Here is a 24,251-nt window from a genome sequence, read left to right as displayed (position 1 = left end):
CTTGGTGCAAAGAAACCCAAAGACGTCGATTTAAGAATGTTGTCTTTATTGTTAATATTCATTTTCGGATTGGTTTGTATATTGTATAAAACGTATATTGTCATGGAAGCTTAGCCTATCATTAATATGGGATTTCTGTGTTAGTAAAGCAAAGGATATGTATAATATACTCGTAGTCGGGCTGTGTTAGTTTGAGGTCTTGAAGAACTTGTGTTCTTGAGTACTCCTTGTATGTTGGAATGCACCTTGTTTAATCTTATGCACAGCACACGTCGTTTTTGGGGCAGTTATGTATTCGCTCTTGTACAAACTGGAGCCGGTGAACTTTTCATTGCCCAGACTAATTGAGGACTGATTTCCTCGACGGGTGACCACACGCTCGGTGCCATGGCCACCATGGGCACTGTAGGAGGGGAAATCGATGCCACCGCCCAAGCTGGACACCTGCTGATTTCCTCGGTGTCGGCTGGTATGGCTTCCAGTGTGGGAATGAGATTGAGATGAAAAATCAATGCCGCCACCACCCGAAACTTGGCTGCGTGTCACCGTTGACCGTTCGGCATTCGAACCGCTGGTTCCACCAGAAATAATGCGGGTCATTGAGGACGAGTTCTTCACGTTGTGCTCCCGGTTCTCTTTGTGCACGTTGCAGGTGCGACGCTCGCTCGAAAAAGTAGCATTTGCGTCTGAGTCGCGATTTTGGCGATGGATGCTGCTGTAACTCTGACGCTCCCCACCATAGGTGGTGGTGCTCGAGGGCTGCTCGTGTAGATTCAGTATGCTCTTGCGCTGCATCTTGCCATTGGACGTCAGGCTGCCATTGGCTGTATTCGAATCGGTGGTTACGTTCTTGCGATGGAAGACCGTGTTGGAGACGTCGGCTTCTGACGAGAATTCGCTCTTTCGATGATGGAAGTGCTTTGAAGTGGTCATGTGCGAGGATGTGCTTCCAGTCACAATATTGTTGGCAGAAGTTCTACCCCCTGAGACCGTTCGCGATGTTGAATCTTCGCTGATGTTGTGTCCAACTGTGCTGCCAGACAGAACCCGGCTTGTTGTATCGCCGGTAATGTTATTCGAGGCCGATCTTCCGGTTACAACACGAGTGGTGGTTTCGCCAAATGCATCACTGGATACGTTTCTGCCTGACACCACACGTGAAGTCGAATTCTCAGTAACATTTCTGCCTGAAATCACGCGAGACGATGTTTCGCCCGTTACGTTATTGGAGACTGAGCCACCGGAAATAACTCTTGAGGTTATGTCGCCAGTGTTCTTATCGGTTAAATGTCTACGATTAGATTCAATAGCGGTACTGGATACATCCGTATCCGTGATCCTTTCCGTAGTTAAAGCAGAACCCTTTATGACCTGTTGATTTCTTTGCAAGGACGTGGATTCCTTATGGATGTTTTGAGTGTTTTCGATGTTTGTCGTGGTAGTATTCTTCGCAACATTTTCTATTACGTTTATCTTAGCGGGCCTCTTGACATACTCGGTTTCCGGTTCCTTCTTGTGACGCCCTCCTATGACAGTAGTTACCTTTGTTGTAGATACAACAATGAGACCGTCAACCGGATTTTGGCCGTTCGAGTCGACTTGTTTGACAGCGTCCTTGCCAGACACATAGTTCATCTGATTTGTTGTTTTTCGGATTGTGGTGTCACTTCCCAAAGTAATAGATGAACTATTGTGGTTAATTTTTTGAGTACGTTGTACTTTATCGACCGTTGTGTTCGCCGTACTTTTGTAGTCATTTCTTCTGGTTACCGTCATAGACCCTTCTAGCTTGAGATTGTCAACTGGACGTTTTGGAGTTTCTCTCTTAACGGTTTCTGTAACTATCTTGCTATCGGTCTCGCTGCGGTCTGTTCTCTTATAAAATTCTCCTTCCGGCTTAAGATTGTCTTTTGGTTTCTTCTGAATTGGTCGCTCAGCGGGTGTAAAGGAGGTTTTATTGGGAGTATAGAATTCACCTTCGACCTTTAGGTTATCACTTGGCTTTACTTGCTCCGGTCGTTTAACATGGTGGTATTCTTCCTTCTGGGTGAATGTCATTTCGCCCTCGGTTCTTAAATTATCTTTTCTAATAACCGTCTTCACCTTATCGGCAGGCCGGTACCCATCCTTCTCGGGAATGTGCATCTTACCCTCTGGTTTCAAGTTGTCGGCATACTTCTTCTGCTCTGGACGGGAAGCGGGCTCATATTTTGGTTTTTCCGGGGTATACATAATTCCTTCTGGTTTCAAATTGTCTTTAGGCTTAACCGGCTCGGGGCGTTCACCATTCGTATGACCGGGCTTTTCAGGTACGTAAAGTTTACCAGAGGTCCGCAGGTTATCTTCTGGCTTCACTGGGGTGGGTCTAACAACATGATGGTACTCAGTTTTTTCCGTGAAAGTCATTTCTCCTTCACTACGCAGGTTGTCCTTATGAATAACTCTTGTCACCTTATCGGCAGGCTTATATTTGTCCTTTTCTGGTATAACCATATCGCCCTCTGGCTTTAAGTTATCATGAGGTTTTGTCTGTTTAGGCCTTTCAGCTGGTTTAAAGACCTCTTTTTCTTGAACGTAGAATTCTCCTTCCACCTTCAAGTTATCTTTCTGCCTTACAACAGTTACTCGATCGGCTGGTTGATATTTTGGTCGATCGGGAGTAAAGAATTCGCCTTCAGTCTTTAGATTATCAACAGGTTTCTTAGGTACCGGTCGATCTCCTGCCTTATATCCTGGCTTTTCAGGAGCAAAGAATCTCCCTTCGGGTCTCAAGTTATCCTCAGGTCGAACTTGCGTTGGACGTTCTCCAGGCCTGTAAGGTTGCTTTTCTGGACTGTAAAAGTCTCCTTCCGGCCTTAAGTTGTCATCTGGCTTTTTCTGTACTGGTCTTTCAGCAGGTCTGAATCCTGGTTTTTCCGGCGTGTAGAATTCACCTTCTGGTCTGAGATTGTCTTCATGCCTAACCTGAGAAGGTCTCTCACCTGGCTTGTATTTAGGTTTCTCGGGACTGTAGAATTCTCCCTCAGGCTTAAGATTGTCCGAAGGTTTAACCTGGTCAGGTCGAACCACATATTGATATTCTTCCCTCTCTACAAACGTCATTTCTCCTTCCGTACGAAGATTATCTTTCCGAATAATTCTTTCAGTTTTATCGGCCGGCTTGTATACTTGCTTCTCAGGCTTCACGAATTCACCTTCCGGCTTTAAGTTGTCCTGTGGTTTTTTCTGTACTGGTCTTTCAGCTGGCCTGAATCCAGGCTTATCCGGTGTGTAGAATTCACCCTCTGGCCTCAGATTATCTTCTGGCCTAACCTGGGAAGGTCTTTCGCCGGGCTTGTACTTGGGTTTCTCTGGACTGTAGAATTCGCCCTCGGGTTTCAGGTTGTCCTCTGGTTTCTTTTGCTCTGGCCTCTCAGCTGGCCGGAATCCAGGCTTTTCCGGTGTGTAGAATTCACCCTCTGGCCTCAGATTATCTTCTGGCCTAACCTGGGAAGGTCTTTCGCCGGGCTTGTACTTGGGTTTCTCTGGACTGTAGAATTCGCCCTCGGGTTTCAGGTTGTCCTGTGGTTTCTTTTGCTCTGGCCTCTCAGCTGGCCGGAATCCAGGCTTTTCCGGTGTGTAGAATTCACCCTCGGGCCTCAGATTATCTTCTGGCCTAACCTGGGAAGGTCTTTCGCCGGGCTTGTACTTGGGTCTCTCTGGACTGTAGAATTCGCCCTCGGGTTTCAGGTTGTCCTGTGGTTTCTTTTGTTCGGGCCTCTCAGCAGGCCTGAATCCTGGCTTTTCCGGTGTGTAGAATTCACCTTCTGGTCTGAGATTGTCTTCTGGCCTAACCTGGGAAGGTCTCTCACCTGGCTTGTATTTAGGTTTCTCGGGACTGTAGAATTCTCCCTCAGGCTTAAGATTGTCCGAAGGTTTAACCTGGTCAGGTCGAACCACATATTGATATTCTTCCCTCTCTACAAACGTCATTTCTCCTTCCGTACGAAGATTATCTTTCCGAATAATTCTTTCAGTTTTATCGGCCGGCTTGTAAACTTGCTTCTCAGGCTTCACGAATTCACCTTCCGGCTTTAAGTTGTCCTGTGGTTTTTTCTGTACTGGTCTTTCAGCTGGCCTGAATCCAGGCTTTTCCGGTGTGTAGAATTCACCCTCTGGTCTCAGATTATCTTCTGGCCTAACCTGGGAAGGTCTTTCGCCGGGCTTGTACTTGGGTTTCTCTGGACTGTAGAATTCGCCCTCGGGTTTCAGGTTGTCCTGTGGTTTCTTTTGTTCGGGCCTCTCAGCAGGCCTGAATCCTGGCTTTTCCGGTGTGTAGAATTCACCTTCTGGTCTGAGATTGTCTTCTGGCCTAACCTGGGAAGGTCTCTCACCTGGCTTGTATTTAGGTTTCTCAGGACTGTAAAATTCTCCCTCAGGCTTAAGATTGTCCAAAGGTTTAACCTGGTCAGGACGAACCACATATTGATATTCTTCCCTCTCTACAAACGTAATTTCTCCTTCCGTACGAAGATTATCTTTCCGAATAATTCTTTCAGTTTTATCGGCCGGCTTGTAAACTTGCTTCTCAGGCTTCACGAATTCACCTTCCGGCTTTAAGTTGTCCTGTGGTTTTTTCTGTACTGGTCTTTCAGCTGGCCTGAATCCAGGCTTATCCGGTGTGTAGAATTCACCCTCTGGCCTCAGATTATCTTCTGGCCTAACCTGGGAAGGTCTTTCGCCGGGCGTGTACTTGAGTTTCTCTGGACTGTAGAATTCGCCCTCGGGTTTCAGGTTGTCCTGTGGTTTCTTTTGCTCTGGCCTCTCAGCTGGCCGGAATCCAGGCTTTTCCGGTGTGTAGAATTCACCCTCGGGCCTCAGATTATCTTCTGGTCTAACCTGGGAAGGTCTTTCGCCGGGCTTGTACTTGGGTTTCTCTGGACTGTAGAATTCGCCCTCGGGTTTCAGGTTGTCCTCTGGTTTCTTTTGCTCTGGCCTCTCAGCTGGCCGGAATCCAGGCTTTTCCGGTGTGTAGAATTCACCCTCTGGCCTCAGATTATCTTCTGGCCTAACCTGGGAAGGTCTTTCGCCGGGCTTGTACTTGGGTTTCTCGGGACTGTAGAATTCGCCCTCGGGTTTCAGGTTGTCCTGTGGTTTCTTTTGTTCGGGCCTCTCAGCAGGCCTGAATCCTGGCTTTTCCGGTGTGTAGAATTCACCTTCTGGTCTGAGATTGTCTTCTGGCCTAACCTGGGAAGGTCTCTCACCTGGCTTGTATTTAGGTTTCTCCGGACTGTAGAATTCTCCCTCAGGCTTAAGATTGTCTGATGGTTTAACCTGGTCAGGTCGAACCACATATTGATATTCTTCCCTCTCTACAAACGTCATTTCTCCTTCCGTACGAAGATTATCTTTCCGAATAATTCTTTCAGTTTTATCGGCCGGCTTGTAAACTTGCTTCTCAGGCTTCACGAATTCACCTTCCGGCTTTAAGTTGTCCTGTGGTTTTTTCTGTACTGGTCTTTCAGCTGGCCTGAATCCAGGCTTTTCCGGTGTGTAGAATTCACCCTCTGGCCTCAGATTATCTTCTGGCCTAACCTGGGAAGGTCTTTCGCCGGGCTTGTACTTGGGTTTCTCTGGACTGTAGAATTCGCCCTCGGGTTTCAGGTTGTCCTGTGGTTTCTTTTGCTCTGGCCTCTCAGCTGGCCGGAATCCAGGCTTTTCCGGTGTGTAGAATTCACCCTCGGGCCTCAGATTATCTTCTGGCCTAACCTGGGAAGGTCTTTCGCCGGGCTTGTACTTGGGTTTCTCTGGACTGTAGAATTCGCCCTCGGGTTTCAGGTTGTCCTCTGGTTTCTTTTGCTCTGGCCTCTCAGCTGGCCGGAATCCAGGCTTTTCCGGTGTGTAGAATTCACCCTCTGGCCTCAGATTATCTTCTGGCCTAACCTGGGAAGGTCTTTCGCCGGGCTTGTACTTGGGTTTCTCTGGACTGTAGAATTCGCCCTCGGGTTTCAGGTTGTCCTGTGGTTTCTTTTGCTCTGGCCTCTCAGCTGGCCGGAATCCAGGATTTTCCGGTGTGTAGAATTCACCCTCTGGCCTCAGATTATCTTCTGGCCTAACCTGGGAAGGTCTTTCGCCGGGCTTGTACTTGGGTTTCTCTGGACTGTAGAATTCGCCCTCGGGTTTCAGGTTGTCCTCTGGTTTCTTTTGTTCGGGCCTCTCAGCAGGCCTGAATCCTGGCTTTTCCGGTGTGTAGAATTCACCTTCTGGTCTGAGATTGTCTTCTGGCCTAACCTGGGAAGGTCTTTCACCTGGCTTGTATTTAGGTTTCTCCGGACTGTAGAATTCTCCCTCAGGCTTAAGATTGTCCGATGGTTTAACCTGGTCAGGTCGAACCACATATTGATATTCTTCCCTCTCTACAAACGTCATTTCTCCTTCCGTACGAAGATTATCTTTCCGAATAATTCTTTCAGTTTTATCGGCCGGCTTGTAAACTTGCTTCTCAGGCTTCACGAATTCACCTTCCGGCTTTAAGTTGTCCTGTGGTTTTTTCTGTACTGGTCTTTCAGCTGGCCTGAATCCAGGTTTTTCCGGTGTGTAGAATTCACCCTCTGGTCTCAGATTATCTTCTGGCCTAACCTGGGAAGGTCTTTCGCCGGGCTTGTACTTGGGTTTCTCGGGACTGTAGAATTCGCCCTCGGGTTTCAGGTTGTCCTGTGGTTTCTTTTGTTCGGGCCTCTCAGCAGGCCTGAATCCTGGCTTTTCCGGTGTGTAGAATTCACCTTCTGGTCTGAGATTGTCTTCTGGCCTAACCTGGGAAGGTCTCTCACCTGGCTTGTATTTAGGTTTCTCAGGACTGTAAAATTCTCCCTCAGGCTTAAGATTGTCCAAAGGTTTAACCTGGTCAGGACGAACCACATATTGATATTCTTCCCTCTCTACAAACGTCATTTCTCCTTCCGTACGAAGATTATCTTTCCGAATAATTCTTTCAGTTTTATCGGCCGGCTTGTAAACTTGCTTCTCAGGCTTCACGAATTCACCTTCCGGCTTTAAGTTGTCCTGTGGTTTTTTCTGTACTGGTCTTTCAGCTGGCCTGAATCCAGGCTTTTCCGGTGTGTAGAATTCACCCTCTGGCCTCAGATTATCTTCTGGCCTAACCTGGGAAGGTCTTTCGCCGGGCTTGTACTTGGGTTTCTCTGGACTGTAGAATTCGCCCTCGGGTTTCAGGTTGTCCTGTGGTTTCTTTTGCTCTGGTCTCTCAGCTGGCCGGAATCCAGGCTTTTCCGGTGTGTAGAATTCACCCTCGGGCCTCAGATTATCTTCTGGCCTAACCTGGGAAGGTCTTTCGCCGGGCTTGTACTTGGGTTTCTCTGGACTGTAGAATTCGCCCTCGGGTTTCAGGTTGTCCTCTGGTTTCTTTTGCTCTGGCCTCTCAGCTGGCCGGAATCCAGGCTTTTCCGGTGTGTAGAATTCACCCTCTGGCCTCAGATTATCTTCTGGCCTCACCTGGGAAGGTCTTTCGCCGGGCTTGTACTTGGGTTTCTCTGGACTGTAGAATTCGCCCTCGGGTTTCAGGTTGTCCTGTGGTTTCTTTTGCTCTGGCCTCTCAGCTGGCCGGAATCCTGGCTTTTCCGGTGTGTAGAATTCACCCTCGGGCCTCAGATTATCTTCAGGCCTAACCTGGGAAGGTCTTTCGCCGGGCTTGTACTTGGGTTTCTCTGGACTGTAGAATTCGCCCTCGGGTTTCAGGTTGTCCTCTGGTTTCTTTTGCTCTGGCCTCTCAGCTGGCCGGAATCCAGGCTTTTCCGGTGTGTAGAATTCACCCTCTGGCCTCAGATTATCTTCTGGCCTAACCTGGGAAGGTCTTTCACCTGGCTTGTATTTAGGTTTCTCCGGACTGTAGAATTCTCCCTCAGGCTTAAGATTGTCCGATGGTTTAACCTGGTCAGGTCGAACCACATATTGATATTCTTCCCTCTCTACAAACGTCATTTCTCCTTCCGTACGAAGATTATCTTTCCGAATAATTCTTTCAGTTTTATCGGCCGGCTTGTAAACTTGCTTCTCAGGCTTCACGAATTCACCTTCCGGCTTTAAGTTGTCCTGTGGTTTTTTCTGTACTGGTCTTTCAGCTGGCCTGAATCCAGGTTTTTCCGGTGTGTAGAATTCACCCTCTGGTCTCAGATTATCTTCTGGCCTAACCTGGGAAGGTCTTTCGCCGGGCTTGTACTTGGGTTTCTCGGGACTGTAGAATTCGCCCTCGGGTTTCAGGTTGTCCTGTGGTTTCTTTTGTTCGGGCCTCTCAGCAGGCCTGAATCCTGGCTTTTCCGGTGTGTAGAATTCACCTTCTGGTCTGAGATTGTCTTCTGGCCTAACCTGGGAAGGTCTTTCACCTGGCTTGTATTTAGGTTTCTCCGGACTGTAGAATTCTCCCTCAGGCTTAAGATTGTCCGATGGTTTAACCTGGTCAGGTCGAACCACATATTGATATTCTTCCCTCTCTACAAACGTCATTTCTCCTTCCGTACGAAGATTATCTTTCCGTATAATTCTTTCAGTTTTATCGGCCGGCTTGTATACTTGCTTCTCAGGCTTCACGAATTCACCTTCTGGCTTTAAGTTGTCCTGTGGTTTTTTCTGTACTGGTCTTTCAGCAGGCCTGAATCCAGGCTTTTCCGGTGTGAAGAATTCACCCTCTGGCCTCAGATTATCTTCTGGCCTAACCTGGGAAGGTCTTTCGCCGGGCTTGTACTTGGGTTTCTCTGGACTGTAGAATTCGCCCTCGGGTTTAAGATTATCCTCTGGTTTCTTTTGCTCTGGCCTCTCAGCTGGCCGGAATCCTGGCTTTTCCGGTGTGTAGAATTCACCTTCTGGTCTGAGATTGTCTTCTGGCCTAACCTGGGAAGGTCTCTCACCTGGCTTGTATTTAGGTTTCTCAGGACTGTAAAATTCTCCCTCAGGCTTAAGATTGTCCAAAGGTTTTACTTGGTCAGGACGTACCACATATTGATATTCTTCCCTCTCTACAAACGTCATTTCTCCTTCCGTACGAAGATTATCTGTCCGAATAATTCTTTCTGTTTTATCGGCCGGTTTGTAAACTTGTTTCTCTGGCCTTACGAATTCCCCGTCTGGCTTAAGGTTGTCCTCCGGTTTTTTTTGAGCTGGCCTTTCTGCAGATTCAAATCCTGGTCTTTCGGGTGTATAAAAGTCACCTTCTGGTTTAAGATTATCAACTGGACGCACTTGAGATGGACGTTCGCCAGGGCGATACTTTGCCTTTTCAGGACTATAAAATGAACCCTCTGGTCTTAAGTTATCCGTTGGCTTGACTTGTCCCGGTCGTGTAACATATTGATATTCCTCTTTCTCCACGAATGTCATTTCCCCTTCAGTTCTTAAGTTATCACTTCTTATTATTTTTTCAGGTCTTTCGGCAGGGGTGTATTTGGGTTTTTCTGGTGAGACAAATTCTCCCTCCGGCTTAAGGTTATCAACCGGCCTTTTTTGTGTGGGACGATCGGCTGGAGCGTATCCTGGTTTCTCAGGCGTGTAAAATTCGCCTTCTGGTTTTAGATTGTCTTGGTGTCGCACTTGAGATGGCCGATCTCCTGGTTGATACTTAGGTTTATCCGGACTGTAAAACTCGCCTTCGGGCCTTAGATTGTCCGTAGGCTTAACGTATCCCGGACGAACTGTATATTGGTATTCCTCCTTCTCTACAAAAGTCATTTCTCCTTCTGTACGGAGGTTGTCGGTATGCACAATCTTTTCACGCTTTTCCCCCGGCTTGTATGGCTCCTTTGGAGGAACTATAAAGTCTCCCTCAGGTCTTAAGTTGTCTTCTGGTTTCTTAATGACTATATAGTCCACTAGAATGTCTTCGTTTTGCTTGGGAATGTTATCTTCTTTCGACCATGTATTTGTACGTATCCTTGTATATGCTTCGTCAACGTTATCTGTGGAAACTATAAGGTGTTAACTTTTTTATAATTTATTTACACAATTACACTTACCTTCGGTTTGAATAACCGTATTTTCTGTAGACTTCGTTGTACTGCTTGAGCAATGGTGCCGCCTAAAATTAAAAGGCAATTAGTATAAGCGATTATGTACGCGTACACTGAATCTTACCCGCATGTGCAGATTTCACAAATGCATCTTTCACTATGTGTTGTTGACTTGTTTTTTGCAACTCCTCGCTAATGATAAAAGCAAAACACATTATTAGTAAGTAATATATTTAAAGCTGTGATAAATTCAACAACGTTTTACTGAACACAAATATTTAGGTTCTTTGCTTAACTAATCTACTCACGGTTCTTGAGTCGTTTAGGCGTTGCTTATCAGTGCGCACATAATCGATTTCATCATAAATATTTTCGGTAATATTTTTGTGTTTCGATGTCTCCTTCAAGTTCAGGGTTATGTTTTCGTTGTTCTCCGATATCGAGGTGTTCTTCTCAATCTCCACAAACTCGTCCACGTAAATGGTCTTCTTGGGAGCCTCAACGATCTTCTCAATCACATCCGTGTGCACCTTCTCGTCCAGAACGCGCCAGTCGTTGATGCTCGCATCGAAAATCTAATTAAGCGAAAAAAAAAATTCCTTAGAATTTAAACTAAACACACACCCACGACGAGGTGTTCGATGGCATTTGGGAGAGTCAAAGGTACGCCCACACGCAGGCACGCACATTCACCGACTTACCTTCGTCACCTCCGTTGTAGTCGTTATGTTTGCAACATCGGTATTATCTTTCTCGATTTCACGAGCAATGTCATTGGGCACAAAAGCTTTCGTATCAGTGAACGACTTCTCGTCCACAACAGTCCACTTGCCGAGCTTCGTGTCGTACACCTTGGTGGTGTATGTGGTTCTTGTTGTGTTAATGACATCATCGACTATTTCGGGATAGCCCGTGTCGGCGGTGCTGTCCACCGTCCGTTCGTCCACCACGCGCCACCGATTGTTGCGTCTGTCGTATATCTTCTTCTTGTACGTTACTTTGGAGGTGCCATCGGATTCCTTGCTGACATACCGCTCAAAGGTCGGCCGGGTCTTACTCGGTCCTTGAGAACTGCCATCGCTGTACTCCGTCCAGGTTTTGGTCTTCACATCGTACACCTCCTTCTTGGACGACGACTTCGACTGCTTGCTGCTGGTGGAGCTCTTCAAGACTGAACTCTCGCTAACCTCCTTGGTGGACCTCTGGTCGACCATCGACGACGATGACGTAGCTCTATCAACAGCTGTGCTAGCACTGGCCACGTCCAGTTTATCGTTGCGTCGCGTCGATGACGTCGCCTTTGTTGTGGTCGCGCCAGACGACACGGCAACCGGTTCGGGGTAGCCTTGCGACGTCACCGATGCGGGAGCATCAGCTGTTCCGCTCATTGGCAGCTTTGGCACGCTCTGAGATTCGCTCACATTGCTGCTGCGGCTGCCGCTGGTGTTGATGTTGATGTTTGTGCTTGTGCTGCTGCTGTTGATATTGCTGCTGTTGCTGGTGGTGGCGTTTGTCACTGTCTTGGTGTTTGTATCGAAGCCAACCTGTTTCCTCGGCCCCGATGATGTCATACCGGTAGCCGTGTCGGCTCTCTCGCTGGCAATCAGCGTTTCGTTGGCGCTCCGACTGGAACTGGTTGTGGCTTCAAAGTACGAGCTGGAGCTACTGGCCTGCTGCTGCTGCTGGCTGGAAGACATCGACGAGGACGTGAACATTTTCGAGACACTGCCCCCGCTGGCGGAGACGGATAGCGTGGGCGTTGTGATCTCCACCACATCGATGGGCACCGAGAATACTGGCTCCTTCTTTTCACTTTCGAGCAGATCAATCGATGAGATGATCTTCTGATTGGCATAATCCCGCGAGATCTTGCTGCTGTACTGCTCGGACTGCAGCTGGGACTGAGATTGCTCTGTGTAGGAGGAATGCGACTGGGATGCCTTGCTCTTGCTCTGGCTGCGGCTGCTGTAGCTCCTCACTCCAGCCGCTGGCAGAGAAGCACCCGAAGTGCTCGGCCCGACAGGATCACCAACGTACGTCACCGATTCGTGCTGCATGGAACTGGAGCTGTTGCTGGTGGTCAGAGTGGCGAACGCATCGGGACCCAGTTTTTTGGTAAGCTTCGTGGCCTCGGCCGACGACGTTGATGTTGTGGTCGATGTGGCTGGCGGCGGCGGCGGCGGCGACGTCGACGACTGCTGCTGCTGAGACACTTGTTTCTTTTTATTGCTCTTTGATACCATTTTGCTGGCGGAGCGCTGACACAGATGAGGTAATCACCGTTTGGGTGCCGTGAGTGAGTGCACCTGGCTGGACTATTGCTATTTGAATGGCCTTATGCGGCTAATTTGCGGTCGAAATTCGTTTGTTTCGTTGTTATTAATCACAATTATTGCTCGCTTCGTTGCTTTTGGCACTCGGATGGCTTTTTAATATTAACGCGCGAATGAATGGGACGTGCTTGTTGGGATCTGGTATATTTGGTTGTGGTGTGTGTCACATAATTTCCACGACGGTATGTCGAAATGCTTATTTTTAAATATATTTATTAGACGCACACGAACATGCGACCCATAGTTCAAGTTAAGGCAGCGATACGCACACTTTGGCAACCGTTAGACGTGCGAGCAAAAAGCTTAGCACTCTCACTCACACACACACACTGGGAGGGGGGCGGAGAGAGTTACGGATGCAGCGGGTTGGAGCCGATCGAGATACAGATACAGTTACAGATACAGATACAGATGCAGAGCCACAAAAAATAACACCAAAACCGAGAGACTGCGGGCACTGTTGTTCGTGTTCGGAGCACTTTTAAGATCACCAACCGTCGCGAAGCACAACTCAAAACGTACTGATCGCGTCTGGAGCTGCTTTCGACCGACTATCTGTGCGCTGCCGGCTGAAAGCGATGGCAGCGGCGCCGGCAGAAGCGTTTTCAGTGGGCTTTCGGCCATTGGTGCGAGCGAGAGAGCCAGCGACGCCTTCGCAAAAGGCAAAAAAGTTAAAGCCAGGCCAGCGTAGGTTTTTCGGATTGCGACGGATGCGTAGGCCGCTTGAATCCAGGCGTGGATCCAACATAGCGGGCTGAAACTTGGGCACACGTATCTTAGCCAAACAAATATCAGACGAAGTTACACTAATCCCAAATTCAATATCTTTAGATATTTTTTACTAGTTTGTTTCCAAGAGTTCTGAGTTCTAGATCCGCTCCTGGCCCCGTCTGCCACGAAGACCGAGTTCAATAAGCCAATAAAAACCGCACGCACACCGCATCGATCTTTTGTGAAAGTGGCAATAAAAACAAAACAAACAGATGTCTGATGTTTGACGCCCGATGCCGGCGGTCGGTCTATCTGTTTGAGCTTGTCAGGTACACAAAACGGAGCAGCACGAACTTGCAGGGCGTGCGCCTGCGTAGCAAACAGTCTTCCAAAACAATATTGGCACAAAGTTGGCCAAATTGGCAAACCAAATTAGGCCGGGCTAACGGCTGCGTCTGTCGGATGCACAATTCAATTTGAATGATTAGTCAGCACATGCTGGCCACCAACCATGTTTGTAGATACATTCAGAGATCGTCTAGCCGAGCGGCAGCGGCGCTACGTGGGCGTCTCCGGCGGAGCTGAGTAAGCCACGTTAAGATCAAGATTTATTCGCCATATTGTCCGATACACTCAATAGCACAATTGATTTGTAACGACCTTTGGCTCGGGTGCATCTGGAGTGGTTATGTCCGAATGCGGAGTGCAATAGATCAGCTGCATAATGGACGATGGAACGCCGCGTGACCTCCAAACCTTGTGTGTATACCGGATCAAGCTATCGAGAAAAGCAAAGCCCAATTCCTTGCTTAATTCGTGGTCTGACGTCATACGCGGCGTATGAGCAACGAGCTGCTCGCCACTCATTTTCATGCGAAGCCAAAAGCAATCAAAACTTGTTTGCTGGCCGGGTACACAAAATAAAATCACACAAATAGAAGTAAGACACAAATGCAAAATTAAAGTGGAAAATAAAAGCGGCCACAGTGAAGCCTGCTTAGCAATTCACAGCACACATTTGACTTGGACATGGGCATGGGCATAAAAGTGCAACTGGATCTGGAACGAGCTGCAATTCAGATCAAACGCCAATTGGGAACTATGCCACTGGGTGCAGTGCGCCGGAAAGCATGGCCACCGACCAATTAGGTGAACCGATCTATGCAGAACGCTGTATCGAGTGTGGTGGCCATGATGACATCTCCGCTCATCTCACCGAGTTTCCTTGGAATTGAAATTAAATTCTGAGACCGAATCATCGGCAGGGGCGTGCTCGAAATTTATGCGCAAGTTTCGGCTGTCGCATAGCCTCAAGTTCAATTAAGTTTAATTCAACAATGAGCCGAAAAACGCACATCAAGGTAACGTGTGTCCATGTCAGCCCTTATTTGGCAGTTGGCCGAAATGTCGAGATCTCAGAAAATGTTTTTTTTTTACCGCCTGCTGCTCCTCCGTCCATTGCACAATGCACTTTTAGGGCGACTTGCAAACGACATTCTCTTACGCCCGAATACCCAAAACGGATTCAATCGATGCCCATATGGGCATGAAGAGGAGCCCAGTCACGTAGCAGCATGGCGAATATATTATATTGCTCACTTGTAACTCAAAAAAAAAAAAAAAAAAAAATTATAAACAATTAAGAGCCCTGGCGGCGAATGAATTGTAATGACTACGGGGGTAGCTGCGCATGTTGGACATTCTCGACGTGCTCCAGCCCATCCGTCGATCATACGAGTATGTATCTAATTTGTACCTCCATTTGGGGGGCACCTGTGGAAATAAATAGTGCCTTATGTATTCGCTTAGCCAAAACAATTAGGCAACTTTTTGTGTTAAACTTCTTTTATCTTATCTGGCCTAACTTTTGCCGTGGCATTCTACCAAATTTGCATACTTTGTACTTCCCTTTTCCACATTCCATTGGTAAATTAATATTTTACTGCTGAGAAATTGCAATTGAGTTGACTCATAGTCAATATGGCAAATATTTGCGTTTGTTTGTTTAATCAGCAAATCTATAAATAAGTGCTTCATTCATTTTTGACAAAAGAAAGTTCCTTGGGCAATACGCTGCGCGACAAAACTGTAGGTCTAAAAAAATGCACATCTCTTCTAATTAAGCTAAAAGAACTTGCTTCAAATAAAACTATATTAAATTTACCACAAAATGGTAAAATGGTTATATCTAAGCCTTTTTCTAATTTTTTGAATGGACTATGTAGCTTGGTTCTTATCAAAATATAAAAAACTATATAATCAACAGATAAGACGCCCCCCCTAATACATTCAAAAGGGTGAACGTACTTTTGTTCATTAACAATGCAGCCAGCAATTATTGCAATTACACGTTGGTTTGTTTATTATAATTCATATTTTCCTTTTGTATTTCTTTAAGGCTTACATATTAAAATATATGCTTAGTGTGTAGGTTCATTATTTATTGTTTCATTTATCCGATTACGATAATTACCAATTATGTTCCGCCTGCTTTAACTCGCTCCTAAGACTTAATGTAGATTTTTTACAGTGTGATATACGTCGCCATGCGTGCATTGGATGATGATGATGTGGATCGGTTATAAGAGTGTCTGTTCTTGTTAGCTGCTTCTCGTGTTCTATTTGCATTGGATAATTTTTAAGTTATGTTTCTCGCTTGCTAGATTGTGTTGTTTTTTTTTTTTGGGTTGTCAAACAATTGCAGTCACCTACGTTAAAGATTTCTCCCGCCTTACGTGTTGGTTATCTGTGTTAGCTAGTTTTTGTGCCAGGCACCTACTCCACATTCCATAGACCCCAGACGACTCCGACTGGAGTGTCTGCGCTCTTTTGGACCTGTTCTGCATTCGCTTGGGCTTGTAGCGAGCTCCGGTTTCTGTATGTACAATCGAAAAGTGCTGCACCAACGCGATTCTGGGCAGGAATACCCTCTCCCCCCGCCGGAACGAAGTGCACACGCCCACGATGAGGACCACGCAAACACCCAAGTCAGGATTCGATCGGCAGCTGGTTACGTATTCAAGTGCAACGCATGCTAGTGTCTAGTACTATCCGTAGTCGTCTATGTTTCATGTTAATATGTATACAGTTTACACTTAGGCATAAATATTTTTCGTCTATTTGAATATAAGTTTGTGTATAAGTTGTGTTATTAAAAATCGTGTAATGCGTAAAACCAATTGAACGTAACGCTTTAAAACTTGCAACTCATACAGGTTGTTGTTTTAGATGCGACCAAGGCATCGCAAAAATTAACAGATACTCTACGTAAACCTATATATGTCTGTATATATATATATATATTATATAAGGTGTGTTCATGTCTGTAACGCTAGTTAACATTTATGTGTACAATCCGATTTCTTAACCGCTAACCTATGGCTAACTAAAATATTACATTTAAGGGAATCGCTTACGACGCATACGCCCCCACTCCGATGACCTTTCTGGTGGGGATCTGCCTGTCTCCGTCCAAGTGTGCTGGTGTCCCATTATGCGCTGTTGCTGTTGCTACTGATGCTGTTGCTACTTTTGTGTTGCTGCTGTTGCTGTTGCACGTCCCATGTATTTACAGTTTATCTCAATTACTCCGCGCTCATGTCCGCCTGCTCCTGCTGCTGATCCTCCGGCAATACGCTGCGACAGATCTCGTACTTGATTACCTTTCCGTGAATCTGGCCATCAGGCATTATCTGCACCTGCACCTGCTGCTGCTCGCCGGCAGTCGCCAGTTGCTGTTGTGCGGCGGCCTCCTGTAAAAGTGGGGAAGGACAAAAGAGGTTTAGCTTCGGCCAGTGAAAGACTTTCGGCCATGTCAGCCTCTCAACTAGACTAGACGTCTATATATGCAGAAATAATATTAACTAATATCAACTAAGGATTACGCTCAGGCAAAGAGGGAACAAGCAGCGTGTCGCACGCTTCGAAGAAAGGGAATAAGAATAAGAATGCACAAAAATGTAAAGATCATAGTGGAGGAGATACAGGGAAGACGCAGGCAAAGTCGACTATGATTAGGTAAATCTCAAGCATACGACAAACAACAAATTAAACAGCAATAACAACGAAAGACATACGAAAATCATGATATACAGAAACACTTATAGACAATAAGCGATAATTTGGATATGTCATACACACCTAAACGCGCAAACTGAAGCCTTTGAATGGAATTCGATTTGATACTATACGATTAGATTGTATTCATTGCAGTGTTATGGGTTTCTTTTAGTTTATAGATTTTGGTAAGAGACACGCATAGACAGACACACCTTCACATAGGCAGACACACCCGCACACACATCTCAGCCAGATGCGAACGGAATGGATCAAAAATCCCCAGTTCCTCTCGCATCTGAGTTTGAATTTACATTCAAACATGTGGGTGTGCGCTTGTGCAAATGGATGTTGCTCGAGTTGATTTTCGTTTGATTAGGTTTTAATGTTCATTTGTGGTTGTATTTATCATTTTTTTTTTCAGTTTTTCTGTTTCACTTAATTCTTAGTAAGAAGTAGTTGGTACAACAAGCTGCAAAGTAGTGGAGAAGGTAATGCGATTATGTTTCAGATTGGTTTCATTGGTTCAGTGGTACATATATGTATAGATGATGGATAAATGGACGGGCATTGCTGATTAAAGTTGGACGCAAAACAAGTGGCACATTTAACTTAGATTACGCTAAATCTGCTCGCCGCTTCCCGACTGACTGACAAAGCCTTTCAAGAATCGTTGCCAATATGAATCGTTTATTGTGGATTTGATAACATTGCTTAGGTGCTTAGTATTTTACATGAACGTTAGGACCGCCTAACTTACTCCCAACTAGAATTAACTCTAATCGACTTAAGTAGTGTGTAAATATCAAAGCATTATAGAGCGGAACGGAGCGTTTCGGATCAGATCCGGGATTGACGGGATATCGAGTTATGTGGGTTAACTGGTTATCTGATTTTTTCGGGCTATCGGAGAGGCACTGGACTGAAACTGGAGTCTAGCATACCTGTTGCTGCGATATGGCTGGCTTCGTCTCCAGATGCTGGCGCTGGTGCAGCATCAGGTGGTTCTTCTGGAAGAAGGCCTTGCCGCACTCGCACACGTGTGTGCGCACCGTGCAGCCGCCGTTCGGGTGACGCCGATTGTGCTGCATGAGACCGTGCTTGGCGGCGAATCCCTTGCCACAGCTGGCGCAGAAATGCGACTTCGGTTTGTTGGCCGGCGCCACGGAGACAACATGTTGCTGCTGCTGTTGCTGCTGTTGTTGCTGTTGCTGCTGCTGTTGGGCCACATGCTGCAGATGCTGCTGCTGGCCGTGCACGGGCATCGTAGGCACCGCGGTGACCACGGCTTGTGGATGGGTCGAGTTGGCGGCCTGCACCAGCGTGGTCTGCGACATCACCTGACCGGTGGACGATATGATCTGCACTGGCACTGGGCTCTGGCCCACCAGATTCGGATTGGCCGTGACCACGGTGCCCGGATTCAGGCTAGCCGTGCTCAAGAAGTGACCCGGCAGCGCGGCTGTCAAGGCACACAGATCTGTCATTAGGCTCTTGTCGCCAGTGTGAAGGCGCAAGTGAAGTGCCAAGGCTTCTCGGCTATTAAAAGCACTGCCGCATTCGCTACAAGGATAAGTCAAGGGTTAAGGTAGTTCCAATTGCTGGGGTTGCCACAACTTACCGGCACACAAACTGCGGTCGTGCCACGCCATTGGCATCCGTGGTGGATACAGTCAGCAACGTCGAGTTGCCCGGATTGCTCACCACGGTTATGGTCTGCGGATGCGTTTGCTGTCCGGCTTGGTGGTGATGGGCCTGCTGTAGCTGCTTGAGTTTGTAATTCAAATCAGTCAATTTCTATGCAATGGTTTCAATAAAGGCTCATCCTACAAACCTGTTGATTTGCTATGATGGTGGCACTGCTCGTGTTAGGATTGACGCCATTGTGCGCCGTCCTCACATGCTGGTGCAGTTCGGCCTTTGTAAGGAATCCCTCGCCACAGCTGACACAGGGATGCGCCTGCTCTCCGGTATGTACCCGCCTTTAGAAGGAGATTATTTAAGAATTAATAATCACAACATAACAATATATGCGCTGTCCTTACCTCATATGGGAAACTAGCGTTCGCTTTTGTAGAAACTCTTTGCCGCATACGGTGCACGAATGGGGAATCTTGCCGTGAATACGTCCGTGGTTAACCAATTGGAACTTGCGTGGAAACGAAGCTCCGCATTCGGCGCAAACAAATGGATTCAATGAACCGTGGAAGCTGTGCGGGAAAAACAATCAACAGTCAAGCCAGAAAATCATCGATAGCATTAATAAGCCAACTTACCGCGAGTGCATAATCAGATGGTTTTCCTGCGCAAAGCTCTCACCACATTCCTCGCAAACATACGGTCGTTCGCCGGCGTGGAACTTGCTGTGCGTGACCAGGTGTCGCTTAAGCGGAAATGCGCGTCCGCACTCCTGGCAGACGAATGGTCGCTCACGGCTGTGGACCCGCGAATGGGTCAGCAGATGGTGCTTGAGGGTGAAGCTCTTCTTGCACTCCTGACACTGATAAGGTCTCTCCGTGGAGTGAAGCAGCAGGTGAGTGTTGAGACAGTGCTTGTGCGCGAAGCTCTTGCCGCAATGGGTGCAGATGTGGGGGCGTTCACCTGTGGGGCAAACGGATTGATTAGGCCTGTTCATATGTTACGGGTATTCTGCCAGGAACAAGAACAACCACCTGTGTGCACGCGTGCGTGGGTTGTCAAATGATGCTTGAGCAGAAAGGACTTGCCGCACTCGTCGCAACTGTACGGGCGTTCCTTCTTGATGGTGGCGTCCGTCTGAAAAGAAACAGATTACAGGTTAATATACCACGCTAATAAATCCAAGAAGCTTGGCTTACTTCGCTGAAATGCATTGATTCCTGTAGTTCGGTCTTCGGGGACAACTCTAGTGTGCCTGGCTCCAACTTTAGGTTGGGTGCTTCGCCTTGCGAGTCCTCGTTATCCTCCAGTCCTTGTATAACTTTCTGTACTTGAACTGAAATACCAGGAAGTATGTCACCTAAGAGTGTTGTTGCACCGCCAACGGAACAAAAGCCAAATGGAATTCAAAGGAAGATACAAAAAAATAGAGAAGAAACAAAGGAAAAAAATCAAAGATCCGAACAAACTGAATATGCAAAATCAAACTATTTGGGTTAGTCAAACTTAAAACAATGTTAGACAAACTAAACACAATGGCAAAATCTATGATTACAACGTAACCACGCAACCAGGTAAAAGCAACCGGAACCGAGAATGTACCAATATGCCGGGTATTTTCCGGTAGGATTACTTCAATCGGGGATCAGATCTGATTGTAGTGTGTAGTGTGTGGAGGAGTAGGTGGCAGGAGGGACTGGATCAGGGATAACAAACACAGATTTGAGATGCTTACTTGGTGTCCCGCCGGACGCATGGTGATGGGATCCATCGGCAGCGGTGATCGTGTGCGTCTGATGGTGGCCGGCAGCGATGGCGCGCTTGATCAGGATCTCGTTGCACTCCTCTTGCGTAAGATGCAGTGCTCCGATCGAGCTGAAGTGCGACTTGGCCGCCGCAGATCCGGCGGTTAGAACCGTCTGTCCGGTCTTCGCATCAACAATGCTGCCATTGGTCAACGTATGGTGGTGGGCGAGACCCGAATCCCCACCAGCAGCGGCTGCTGCTGCTGCGGCCGTGGCCGGATCCACCAGCAGATCTGTTGTTTCAATTCGATGGGTTGATACGTTTCATTTCGGTTGGAGGAAGGTTCGATCAGCCCGCGCCCGCCGCCCGCCAAGTGATGAGGTGTTGTGTGTGTGTGGTGTTATATGGTGAGATGGTAATGTTGTAGTTTTTGTGCGGTGCAGTTAGCGAGATGATCGGTGGGTCGGTGGTCGATCGGGTGCAATAGCAAAATCGGGCAAACACACAAGCACAATGGGATTTATCGGAGGAGATGGTGGATTTTGGGTTTCGGTTTCGGGTTCGGTTTTTCGGGTTGAATTCAAGGGCGAGCGAGATCGAGCGAGAATTAAAAAAAAAATATAAATAAATTAAATAAATAAACGGGAGTAGAGAGAGAAAAACAATCGATTAACAGAAAACCCAAAATATATAGATAATCACAACACAGTAACAGCAATGCGTGCAACACTGAATCGAATCGATGGGTTTCTGATTCGTCTAGAATCGATCCACTTACAGTTCTTGTCGAGGCTCAGGACCTGCTGATTGTTGTCCTGCTTCTTGACCACCGTCGATGCTCCGCCGGCAGTAATAACTCTGCAAGGGATTTAGAATTGTTTACATGTACATTGGGGATCTCTTTGGGCCAACGCACCTTTGTGTTCCAGGCGGAAATGAAGGATCGTTTACGACGAACATACGACGAACGACATTATTTTTGCCGCCAGCTGTAAGGCCTTTGACATCCTTTTGAACTGCCAATGATCCATCCGTCGATAGTAGATAGGGCATCTGGAACAAAGACTTTTAGTAATCCTGGCTAATGGGGATAAATCTTAAGGGTTTGTCCTTATTTCGGAATAAACTTAAAAATGCCATTGTTGTAGGAGTTGCTTGTTTAGTTTACACGTGGTCCATGGAATTGCGATTTTAAAAAAACCTGGCTTACAAATTTATTTATAAATCTTTTGGCTGATTTCATTCAAAGAAAGGTTCTAAATCAAACAAGAAACGCTCTTTTATATAAAAGAATAATAAATAGATCATTTTTAATCTATGTACATTGCACCTAGTTATTTCTAAGATTCTATACAAAAAGACGTAATTTATTAATGACCAAAAACCCATTTAAACAAATGAGAGGAAGTAAACTTGTGGCTGTTTTATTGTTCAGCTCAAACCTATGAATGAATTGACCTTCATGAACCTTATTTTTTTCGGGGAACTCAAACTTGGCAGGTAGTACAGTCGCCACCAGCTATGCTAAGATCTGCAGGCTGTGATTCGAGTTGTTGGCGGTTGATGCTTCTATTGGCCAAGTGCTTGTCTTTTGTTTTCGCTCTGATTGATAATAACCGCCAATAACCACGCTACACCTGCGCAGCCAGCAGTGCGGCAACAGATGATAGACGATGAGCGAGGGGGGAAGTTGGACGGTGAGAGCGGGAGGGGATGTTTGCAAAAAGCGCGCCTTTTTCACTCTGTATGTGTGTGAGTGCAATTGGACATCGTGGCATGAGAGTGTGTGTGATGGGCGCCAAAATGGTGCGGCAAAAGTAATCAAAACACACGCACGACACCAAACGCACACTGGGGAGCACACGTCATTTCTGGTCGAGTGTGCGTGCATACATACATACCCACACATACAGAGGGCAGTCAGCGCGGCGAATTCGGCACTGACGCACACATGCGGAGATATCGGGCGCGCAAGTGCGGCGAATTCGCCGCATTTGCCATTGTGTAAGTGCCCGCAAATATAAACTAAAAAACAACAAACACAATTTCTCCTGTCAATTGCACAACAAAAAGTATTGCTCTCAAAAAAAAAATGAAACAAACAACAACAACAAAACCTATGGATAAGCAATAATTATTAATAGAACTTAAATTAGGTTAGCGATATATGCATGAATAGCCTAGAAAAATATCGATTAGCATCGATTGCCTGTGCCAGCTGCCAGACTTTTGAAAATTTCACGACCTTCCCGTTAATTAATTGCTCCGATTTGGCTGTGGGGGGAATTTATTGCTATTTATTTATTTACTTGCTCGCCAGGTGCGCGTGTTGTATTTTGGGAATTTCTCTGCACACAGAGCCAATTGTGTACGCATTCGTTTTACAAATACCAAATTATGAATGTTTACGAATGAAATGGAAACGAAAAAAATCCGTATGGATGTATGGTAAAAGAATTCTAACACACTCGCTCCATCCCCCCCATATAAACATACATACGTACGTTCATTCGTACATATTCGTATATTCGCATGACAACGCAGTTACATAAAGCGTGTGGCGTATGCATATATACGTTGTACATGTACGTAAGTATGTATGTCGCAGTTGCTGTCGCTCGTTTTCCACGTATACCGTATACGTGAATGCCATTCGGGCCGTATACATACACAGTTCGTTGCCGAAAGCAGCGAGTGTTGGTGAGGCGAGCGAGTCCGTGAGCGAGTGTAACGCAGTGCGTGTGTGCGTTTGTGTGTATGCATTGGTGGGCCACAACACAATTCGGTGTGGGAAAGCAACAGCAACAGCAGCACCAACACCCACACACGCACGCACCTGGAGCAACGTGGGCAAGAGGGGGGAAATATCCTTAGACTGGCAGCTTTCAACGGGTTTATCAGTTTAATAGAGCTATAACTTTGGACTCACCGACTCCCCGCTGACCGTATAGTTGATGTTGGGCGATATCTCCAGTACCGATTCGGCGGCGCGGTTGCCGTTGTCCGCAAAACCCCAGGTATAGCCGAAGGGCGGCGGATTCTGGGCGGCACACATTATTTAGCACAATGCGGGTTGAGAAAGACAGAGAGAGGGGGGAGCGGGGATTTTTTTTTTTGGATGGGAGGACGGAAGAGAAAAAAGCGCAAAATTTCCAAACGCAAATGTAATTGCACTTCTCGCTTGCTTGTGGTATATGTAGGTATGTATGTATGTATTCTAAAGCACGTACAAAATACTAGCCTCCTCTCTAGTAGTAGTAAGTGGAAATTGGTAATGGTATTTTTGCGGCTGTGTTCGAAGCCAAAATGTACACAACAAATTCGAATACGTTTGGGGGGGTCTCTCTCAAGCACTTTTTCATCAATTATTCGTTATGTTTTCTTCGTTGGGGATATCGCACTGCGACGAAATCGAAATAAAATCACCGAATTCGCTCGCCGACGACGAGACGGGGGCAAGCAACTACTAACTATATAGGACCGAAAAGAAAGTCAAGTTGCTCTGGCTGCGGGCGCCATTTTTTTTCCGTCCCTCGGTCTCAACGAAAAAAATTCACTTGGCGTTGGGGAACACACACTCCATTGATAACACACACTCTCCGTTTTGCGTTTTGGTGTCGCCTGGGCGTGGGTGTGCGTGTGCGCCGATGTGTGTGCACGCGCCCCGTGTGACGATGTGCAGTTTTTGCAATTAAATTTATAAACAAAACACTCTTTTTCCTTCAATATAATTCACAGACACAGACACCACTGAACAAATTCCTTAGTGTTCGTG

The 24,251-nt window shown here is 46.7% G+C and overlaps 2 protein-coding genes across 18 annotated transcripts; both read right to left on the bottom strand.

Moving 5' to 3' along the window:
* Positions 1 to 25: 25 nt before the first annotated feature.
* On the bottom strand, positions 26 to 12,887 carry LOC6734444 (titin). 2 transcript variants are annotated; one of them, XM_016168073.3, is made up of 5 exons: positions 10,694 to 12,887; positions 10,301 to 10,567; positions 10,117 to 10,184; positions 9,999 to 10,060; positions 26 to 9,950 (listed from the first exon to the last, which is right to left on the bottom strand). In XM_016168073.3, exons 1-5 carry the CDS (start codon positions 12,233 to 12,235, stop codon positions 187 to 189), a joined length of 11,703 nt encoding a protein of 3,900 aa, XP_016027568.2. In that variant the 5' UTR covers positions 12,236 to 12,887; the 3' UTR covers positions 26 to 186. The 2 variants fall into 2 exon arrangements, with proteins under 2 accessions (XP_016027568.2, XP_016027569.2); XM_016168074.3 differs by having other exon boundaries at positions 26 to 9,941.
* Positions 12,888 to 15,369: 2,482 nt separating this feature from the next.
* On the bottom strand, positions 15,370 to 24,235 carry LOC6734443 (zinc finger protein 436). Of its 16 annotated transcripts, XM_039291598.2 has the most exons (13): positions 23,707 to 24,235; positions 23,406 to 23,516; positions 21,393 to 21,529; positions 21,255 to 21,334; positions 20,466 to 20,768; positions 19,930 to 20,126; positions 19,762 to 19,867; positions 19,369 to 19,693; positions 19,138 to 19,302; positions 18,927 to 19,074; positions 18,714 to 18,859; positions 18,037 to 18,655; positions 15,370 to 16,788 (listed from the first exon to the last, which is right to left on the bottom strand). In XM_039291598.2, exons 3-13 carry the CDS (start codon positions 21,527 to 21,529, stop codon positions 16,621 to 16,623), a joined length of 2,394 nt encoding a protein of 797 aa, XP_039147532.1. In that variant the 5' UTR covers positions 23,406 to 23,516; positions 23,707 to 24,235; the 3' UTR covers positions 15,370 to 16,620. The 16 variants fall into 16 exon arrangements, with proteins under 16 accessions (XP_039147532.1, XP_016027566.1, XP_016027549.1 ...); XM_016168071.3 differs by having other exon boundaries at positions 23,406 to 24,235; XM_016168054.3 differs by having other exon boundaries at positions 18,714 to 18,856; positions 23,406 to 24,235.
* Between the last annotated feature and the right edge of the window lie 16 nt (positions 24,236 to 24,251).

Source organism: Drosophila simulans, chromosome 2R (genome assembly GCF_016746395.2).
Source record: "Drosophila simulans strain w501 chromosome 2R, Prin_Dsim_3.1, whole genome shotgun sequence".
In the NCBI taxonomy this organism is placed as follows: Eukaryota; Metazoa; Arthropoda; class Insecta; order Diptera; family Drosophilidae; genus Drosophila; species Drosophila simulans.
The sequence above is the reverse complement of the archived record's forward strand: the minus strand, read 5'-3'. Positions and strand labels throughout refer to the sequence as shown.

Excerpts from the sequence above, each read along its gene's own strand:
- LOC6734444 (XM_016168073.3), bottom strand. The coding sequence starts at position 12,235 with ATGGTATCAAAGAGCAATAAAAAGAAACAAGTGTCTCAGCAGCAGCAG. Across the intron at positions 10,185-10,300 it reads GCCTAAACGACTCAAGAACC|CGAGGAGTTGCAAAAAACAA; the intron begins GTGAGTAGATTA and ends TTTTATCATTAG. Across the intron at positions 9,951-9,998 it reads TACGGTTATTCAAACCGAAG|TTTCCACAGATAACGTTGAC; the intron begins GTAAGTGTAATT and ends AACACCTTATAG.
- LOC6734443 (XM_016168071.3), bottom strand. The coding sequence starts at position 23,531 with ATGTGTGCCGCCCAGAATCCGCCGCCCTTCGGCTATACCTGGGGTTTT. Across the intron at positions 21,530-23,405 it reads ATACGGTCAGCGGGGAGTCG|ATGCCCTATCTACTATCGAC; the intron begins GTGAGTCCAAAG and ends TCTTTGTTCCAG. Across the intron at positions 21,335-21,392 it reads TTTCCGCCTGGAACACAAAG|AGTTATTACTGCCGGCGGAG; the intron begins GTGCGTTGGCCC and ends AATCCCTTGCAG.